The sequence below is a fragment of the Drosophila miranda genome, chromosome 2 (assembly GCF_003369915.1).
Source record: "Drosophila miranda strain MSH22 chromosome 2, D.miranda_PacBio2.1, whole genome shotgun sequence".
Lineage (NCBI taxonomy): Eukaryota > Metazoa > Arthropoda > Insecta > Diptera > Drosophilidae > Drosophila > Drosophila miranda.
In genome coordinates this window covers 959,788-968,038 of record NC_046675.1, presented here as the reverse complement: position 1 = coordinate 968,038, position 8,251 = coordinate 959,788, and the positions used below count along the sequence as shown (strand labels likewise).

At 49.0% G+C, this 8,251-nt stretch overlaps 3 protein-coding genes across 3 annotated transcripts; 2 read left to right on the top strand and 1 right to left on the bottom strand.

Moving 5' to 3' along the window:
* Positions 1-3,393: 3,393 nt before the first annotated feature.
* LOC108154469 lies at positions 3,394-4,244 on the bottom strand. The gene has a single exon (XM_017284740.2). It carries the CDS (start codon positions 4,126-4,128, stop codon positions 3,472-3,474), a length of 657 nt encoding a protein of 218 aa, XP_017140229.1. The 5' UTR covers positions 4,129-4,244; the 3' UTR covers positions 3,394-3,471.
* A 292-nt stretch (positions 4,245-4,536) lies between these two features.
* On the top strand, positions 4,537-6,735 carry LOC108154309 (prolyl 4-hydroxylase subunit alpha-1). Its single transcript, XM_017284565.2, has 8 exons — positions 4,537-4,795; positions 4,861-5,163; positions 5,238-5,425; positions 5,486-5,625; positions 5,699-6,166; positions 6,231-6,284; positions 6,347-6,512; positions 6,575-6,735. The coding sequence occupies exons 1-8, from the start codon at positions 4,599-4,601 to the stop codon at positions 6,643-6,645; spliced, it is 1,587 nt and encodes a 528-aa protein (XP_017140054.1). The 5' UTR covers positions 4,537-4,598; the 3' UTR covers positions 6,646-6,735.
* An 841-nt stretch (positions 6,736-7,576) lies between these two features.
* On the top strand, positions 7,577-8,011 carry LOC108154064 (chromobox protein homolog 1-like). The gene has a single exon (XM_017284155.1). The coding sequence runs from the start codon at positions 7,577-7,579 to the stop codon at positions 8,009-8,011; it is 435 nt and encodes a 144-aa protein (XP_017139644.1).
* Positions 8,012-8,251: the final 240 nt, after the last annotated feature.

Here is an 8,251-nt window from a genome sequence, read left to right as displayed (position 1 = left end):
AACGAAAAGTTTAAAACAAATGTCAAATTTGATATCTAGCTTTGGCTAGATATATCTTCAGGTATCTTCAGATATATCATATGACAGATCATACAATTTTCTTTTCAATCCATAATCCATAAACTTTTAAGGATAACAACGCTTCTAGTGCCTAGTGAAAAGTCATCATAAGTATAAGTATGGCAAATTCTGGATAGAGTCTCTATTTTAGTCACGCAGTGGTCTGTTTTAAATCGGTATCAATATACCCCTTAGGAATGCCAATACCCTACCCATCCAGCGCTCTCTCCTCTCCTTTTTTTTTCATTCTCTGAGCCTTTTGATAAATTGCAGGCAAACACAGGGTGGGGGCGAACGGATTAAGATGCGTGTTACATATTTAATTAGCAGCCCATCAAGGGGTAGCACCACCAAGTGGGGGGTTTCAGTGACGTGTTTCCCCCGCGATGGTATTCCAATGAAGTTGTCACTCTTTTATGAAGATTAATGCCACCTTTTGGCACAGTTTTCACTAAGCAGTTTTCCGATTTCCATTCAGTTTCAATCCATTCCGTTCCATCTTTCAATCAATCGCGCGACCCGCGGAGTTTCGCCGAGGCGGAAAATGCAAAATGGGGGCGGAACAAAGAGTAATTGTCGTAACATGATAATTGCTTTAATGACGAATGCAAAACGAGACCCCGTGGGGGGCGACCTGTCAGGGCTCGCGTCCCTTCGATGTTGATTAATGTGCTCCATGGAGCTCCATGGCGATGGCCGGATTGACCCAGTTTTCAATTAGAACGGGACTCTGCTGACAGGTTGGAAAATTGGGTATCGTAGCCCGCGTATCCTCCAGGAGGACGAAAATCAAACAAGGAGCAGCCGAAGGAGCAGCAGAAGGAGCTGTAGGAAATAGGGAAATGACAGTCCTGTTGATGTCTAATGGAAAACGTGTGCGGGCATAAAAATGGCCGCTAAGAAAATGCATAAAAATGTACATTTGTGTGCGTGTGTGATCCCAAGGAGCGTAGGAAAGATGGAAGGACATGCAAGGACAAACGGAAGTCACATACGCAGACCACTCTCGCCCACACGAGGAGAGCACAAAGTAACTTTTCCCCGAACCAAAGTCTATAAAATATTTTTTATACACCAGAGATCCGAGGCAGATACTCGAAGGAGAGAAGGAGTTCTGGGCAGAGGCATACCTACACGTAAATGGAGCTGGAAAGGATATCGTGCTCTGGCCTGGGCCCCTGGCCTCTAGTCCGGGGGAAATTGTTTACACAAGTCATAAGCATTTTTTAGCGAGCCATCGCCTTGGACCTCCTCGTCCCAGTCCCAGTCTCCGTCTCCGTCCCTGTCGATGTCGATGTCCCTGTCGATGTCTAGTGTTTGCCGTATAAAAGCGTTTGGCATTTGCATAAACCTTTCCCGCATCGAATCTGCTGTTTGCCCAGAACATTATGATAGGAAGGAGCTCGGCTTCAGCTACTCCCACTCCTCCTCTCCTCCCACACACCTCCCCTCTCATTCCCTGTTCGCCGAAAGAAACTTTCGACAACTGCAATAATCATAGCTGCAGCAACCGCTCGACATTGATTTCAAATTTGAAAAGAGATTGGCGAGCAGATACATTCCTATTCGCATTGCCCCATCTTGAGCGGCGGGCGCCATTAATGGGGCATTGTTTCACAAGTCGTTCCGAGGCGTCTCCGGCGTTTGACTGCTCGCCCGCTTTCCATTTGAGTTTCCACTTGATTTGGTCGGGCCATAAAGCATCTCTCTCTCTCGGACTCGGTCCCGGTCGAAACTTTCCCAAGTGGCGGACGGAAAGCGGCCAAAAGTTTGGCGCTTTAAGTTTTATGTGGAGCGATTCCAGTGGGTCACCAATTGAAACCGATATGCCCTTCCCCGGCCAGCCCTTCCCTCGAAGGTGCCTCTGCCTCTGGCTCTCCCACCGCTAAATGCATTAGCTTTGTGTGTGTGTTTAGGTGTACCTCGTTCAACATTTGCCCGCCACAGATTAAGCGGGAGAGAGTTCATCGGGGGATGTTCTCCAAAGCGGGAGGGAATTCCCTTGAATTCCACTTGGATTTAGGGCGACTGTGGGGTAGTGAGGGGAGTCTTGCAACGAAAGTAAATAGGTTTTTGTGTGCTGCTGGCAGTTTAGGTTTAGGTTAAACGATATTTTGTACCGTGACATGTTTGTGCCCGCCGAACGTTGTCGCTGATTTTGATCCATTCGCCGATGATTGATGACACTTAATTGATGAACATCCCATCCATCCAACAGCTACCATCTCCCCTCCTGCAGGACACACACTGCAAATATTTGCTAATGTCTGGCTTAAAGTGGCCCACCGCCAAAAGGAGCTTAAAGTCTGCTACCAGCTGCTGACAGGAGCATAATCAGGAGCAGGAGCCACACCCGTAAACCGTAGACACGGACATGGACACGGTCTGGTTCTGGTTCTGGTTCTGACTCCTGGCTGTTGGACACTTTCCAGGTCACAGGTGCTTTTGTTGTCCGCATTAGATTCGGTTCTTCTGTCCATCCCCCCACTCGAACCCCCACACACACATACAAATCTCTGGGCCCCCAGCCTCTGCCCTGACATTTGCTTTGCATTTGGTTGTGCTTTTTGTTCGGCTGCTCTGCTCTGCTCTGTCCATTTGGCTGTAAAATTTATTTCATTTGTCCAAACCCAAACCCAAACCTGAACCCCATCCGCATACGATCCCGCACCCCGCATAGGCATGACGCTGACAGTTTTATGGCAAAGTTAAGCCGATATCAACGGCAGGACATATCGTCCTATGACCCGCCTGCGTCTCCATAAAAGTGTAAAATTTAAAGCCTTTTCCGGTCATACGGTCGTACTTGTACATATGTATGTATGTACATACGTACTCGTGCTCGAACTCGTACCTTTGGGCACACGCACAACAAGTGGAACGGCAACGGGCAACGGACCTCTGTTCGTACACAAAATGGTATTGTATTTAGGTTTATCCACAAAAATGGAATCCCCTTTTCAATGGATTCATTCATGGTTAAAGCAGATAAAAACGACTGAGACAGAGAGAGAGAGAGAAAAAGAGAGTGAGTGAGAGAGAGCGCGCTGTGTGACCAGCCCAACCCGATGATTGGGTCAGCAATTGTTCCCAGCATTAACTGGTTAAGCTCTCTCTCACGCTATAGCTATAGCTTGAGCTCTAGATATTATTCCCCACTAATCAGATATACTTCTTTTGTGTTGTGCCCTCTCATAATTCCAAATTAATTACAGCACTTTTCTAATGAGAGAAAGAGGCATTCGAAATGGATGAATACGAAGAGGCAGTCATTAACTCTGCATCTCTATCTTTTCAAGTTTGGACTTCCACAGCTACGTCCGTGACTCTGCATTTATACCCGATACTCAACGTTAATTTTATATACCATGGAGTACAACGTCAAGCGACATGCAGCATCTACATATACGTCTATACATTGATTTGTGTGTTGGTGCAGAACTCCAAGAACCATTCGTACTTCTCCAGCATACCGTGGATCCAGCGGCCAAACACATACAGTGGGATGGGCAGGTACTCGTACTCGTCTTCGCCGCTCTTGCCGTTGTAGTACGTGGTGATCTTGACGTCGATCATTAAAATGGCATGCAGCATGTACAGGATGCCGCAGGTGAGCGAGGCAATGGACTGGCTGCGCATGTAGTGGAAGAAGGGGTGGATGGGCTCGTCCACATCGTACTCTGCCTCCCCCTCGGGGGACTCCTCGCCCGAAAACATGAGATGGAAGTCGTGTTCTGCATCCCACATGGTGGTTATCGAGATCAGGGTGAAGGCGCTGGCGGCGGCCGAGGACTTGATGATCTCCATGCAGACGGTAGGCGAGTGGCCCGTGCAGACGCTGATGCTCTGGAAGAGGGTCAAAACCATGAAGACGTAGAAGGAGCACATGTAGCAGTACTGCAACATCTGCTTCTCCACCGGGAATATCTTTAGATCGACGGCCATGAACCCAGTGATGTGATAGGCCATGCAGAACATGTTGAACACATTCTCCAGGGTGTAGAACACAAAGAGAACGGGCCGCAGGGCGCCAGCTGACACTCTGGAGACAGCAGTGTCCACTGGCATCGTGTTAATGTGTCTCCTAAAAATTTGATTTGATTCGTGAGTGTTTCTTGGTGTCTCTTGACCGGAACTATAAGATATGATATATTTCCATATTCGATAGATCCATCAGGGCCTGCTCCGTCATCGATCAAACGCTTCCGCTGCATTCCATTGCCAGAAGCATCTCTTCCGCTCCCACGAGCGGCACGTTCTGTGGTGACTCTCTGCCCGCTGCCTGCTCTGCGGTCACGTCTGCGGTCCGCTCAGGTGGGGCTCTGCGCCGGTGCTCTTCGGTTTAATTAAATCGGTGCGTGTCGCTATCAATGCGCGCCGCTTATCAGTGGGCCACAGACACAGCACAACATCAGAGCAACAGAAATAGCAATGGAAATACCAATAGCAATAATAATCATGGTAAGCATTTATCTTTGGCGCCGAAAGCGACAGTTGGCTCTTGCAGTCAGACAGAGCAAGACGCCACAGAGCGAGCTATGAAGTGGAGGATTCTGCTTTTCACACTGATCGCACACTGGGGATGGGTACAGGTCCAATGTCAGGTCGAAGGGGAACAGAGCCACTCCACATCGGTGGCGGGAATGGTGAAGCTCCTCAAGGTGGAGGCACAGCTCATTGATGCCCTGAAGGACTATGCGGGGGAGCTCGAGAAGAAGCTGCAGGCGGTACGCAGGTGAGCCTCCATTCTTGGATCCTCGATTGCTATCGGATAACTAATGGATATTTCTTCTTCTCCAGTGGTATAGTCAGCATGCGGCAGGAGAGCAAAAAGGCGCAGGACACTATGGAAGAGTACCTTTCGAATCCGTTGAACTCCTTCAGTCTCATCCGCCGCATGCACCGCGACTGGACGCTGTGGCAAATGTTTTTGGAGGATCCGGTGGGCCCGGCGCAGTTAGATCGCATTCAGGAGCTGCGAGAGCAGATGCCCAGCAGCACAGACCTCGAGGAGGCCGTCACCGCCTTGGACCGCATTCAGAGCACCTACGGACTCGAGGTGGCGGACATCAGCCGTGGCATCCTCGACGGCAGACAGTACAAGTGAGCGACTGCCCGATGGATGATGAAGGATGATTCTCTGGAGGATTCTAATCTCTGCTCTGGTCTTTCGTTAGTGTCAGCCTGAATGCCTTGGACACCTATGCCATGGGGCAGATCCTCTTTGACCAGGCCAAATACGTGGCAGCTGCTGGATGGCTCTACCAGGCCCTGGCGTGGCTGGAGAGTAACAGGCTGCCGGTTCCCGTGGAGGTTTCCAAAGGGGAGGTGCAGGCAGTGTACGCCGAGACGCTCTTGAAATTGGGTAAGTCCTAGCATCTGGCTCCATTCCCTGACCTTCTAATCGATGGCGAATGGCCCACAGACAGGCACGCGGATGCGTTGAAAGTTGTCAACATTGCACTAGGGGGCGATAAGAGGCATGATATTAAATTGTTGCTGAAGAAATCTGAAATAGAAACGCTGATAAGGACGGGCCCCAACTCCATCGGCATAGCACCTACGGTACGTATATGATAAGGTTTCGTATCGTATCGATGGGAGCTAAATTTACCCACCATCCCTTTCCAATCCCCAGTTGAAAAGCACCGCACAACCCTTGGGTGAGTATGAGCGAGGATGTCGCGGCCTGTTCCCCTCCCCGTCCAAGGATGGCAGGCTCCACTGTGTCTACAACTCGACCAACTCGGCCTTTCTCCGCCTGGCACCGCTCAAGATGGAGCTCGTGGGACTGGACCCCTACATGGTGCTCTACCACGACGTGATCTCTGCCCCAGAAATCAGCCAACTCCAGGACATGGCCACGCCCGGGCTGAAGCGAGCGACGGTCTACAAGGCGAGCGGTCGCAGGAGTGAGGTGGTCAAGACGAGAACGTCCAAGGTCGCCTGGTTCCCCGATACCTTCAACGAGCTCACCGAGCGCCTGAACAGACGCATCGCGGATATGACCAACTTCGATCTGTTGGGCTCCGAGATGCTCCAGGCCATGAACTATGGCCTTGGAGGACACTACGACAAGCACTACGACTTCTTCAATGCGAGCACAGTAAGTGGAGGATCCCTAATGATCCACGGATTCCATTGATTCAATCATTCCCTCCCCCTTTTAGGCCTCCAATTTAACTCAAATGAACGGCGATCGCATTGCCACTGTCCTCTTCTATGTGAGTTATCTTAGAAATGGTGATCTTCCAATGAGAGTTTAACCGTTTCCTCTCCTTGATAGCTGACGGATGTGGAACAGGGCGGTGCCACAGTCTTCCCAAACATTCGGAAGGCTGTGTTTCCTCAGAGAGGATCGGCCATCATCTGGTATAACCTGAAAGACGACGGCGACCCCAATCCGCAGACACTCCACGCCGCCTGTCCCGTTCTTGTGGGCTCCAAATGGGGTAAGGTTCTACCCCAAAGAGGAAACTTTTCTTTCTGATTTCACTCTGCATCTTTTCGTCAGTGTGCAACAAGTGGATTCGGGAACGTGCACAGCTCTTCAAGCGGCCCTGTCTCAAGAGGGGAAGTGATTAAATGCTCATGGACATCGAAAATAGTATTACAATGAAATTACCTCATGCCGGAATGAATCTAAAAATAAATAAAGCCACCATAGAAATCGGACCTGCTGTCAATTAAATCCATGTCCAGCTGATTCAGACGATAAGGGCAATCACAGTCAAAACTCCAACAGTGCGTCGATAACCTATACTACGAGTATATTTTTCAACACTCTACAAGAGGCACCCATCCATTCATCAAAGTCTGGGCAAGTTGAAATACCTGTCACATCAAAGGGGTGAATCAGCAAAGAAAGTATAAAAACAGTAGCAGCTACGTGATGCATAACTTATCTCGGTATTCGTATACCCGGTACTTGAAGAATTTGGGGCTATGTATATGTACATTTTTGTTTTGTAGTGGATGTGTGTGTGTGTAAAACCCAGGAGGAAGCGTTTTCGATTGCGCTGCGAGAAGGATCGAGCGGATATTCCTTTCAGGTGGGGGTCGCGGAGAGAGAGGACGAAGCCAGCAGCCAAGATTGGGTAACCGTCGGATGTGGTAGCACCTTTTCTTCTCCTCTTTTGTACTTTATTCTTCTTCGTCGATATAGCGATGTCTAACTGTTTCCGAACGACCGTTCTCCCGATGAGCGCCTAGAGCTTACGGACTATAATAGCTAGAGCAACAAAATTTTTTATCCAGACTTCTGTGATAGCACACTGTTGCAAGTGTGCCCTCAGTTTCACTGTGCCAAGTAGTGGTAGTGAAAATAAAGAGCAAAAATATGCGAAATAAATAATGCCAAATAAATGACGATGAAAAATACGTATCTTTTTGCCATCACTATGATAGAATTTACAGCAATATATCGTACATCACTACCCGAAAAAAGCGGCATCATCGCACGAAAGTTGGAAGCAGCTGGACAATTAGAATCTTTGAGAAGTCACTGAAGAAAAAGATGGCGCCCAAGAAGCAGGCAAAGAAGCGTCGCAGCACTGTATGTATCAAGGAGGAGCAGACCGGAGGAGCCGCTGAGCCCCCCAAAGAGATTTCGCAGCAGGTTGGCTTTCAGCGTAATTTACAACCTGACGAGATATCATGGGCCCAGCGCTCGCAGGACCAAGTCATGTACACGATGAAGTGTAAGGGCAGCGACATTGTCGATATGGTGCCAGCCAAGGAATCCAGAACACGCTGCCCCCACATTGTCATTCAGTTCCTTGAGGAGCGCATTAAATGGGAGACTGATACCAAAGACGAAGATACCGCTGCCACTGCTGGGGGAACAGACGAGCCAGAGGCCGAAGCCGGTCCACGCACCAGCACCAATATCTATGAGGACCAAAATCCTGAGCAAGACGAAGAGTTGCAAACCATTGAAATCGATGACTAAAAATATTTGCAATAGTCGAGTCGAATAAAATAGAGTGCTAAAAAATCACACACATCTGTCTCGTCTCTCTTTGCTCTCTTCTTTTATCACCCCTTCTGCTGCACCTCCGTTTTCTTACTACTCGCAAGGTATATTCGGAATCGATAGGCACTGCGATATTAAGTCGATAGGACACCAGCAAAAGTGTAAACAATTGGCAAAGAAATTCCTATTGACGCTACTTTTGATGAGGTCTGGATC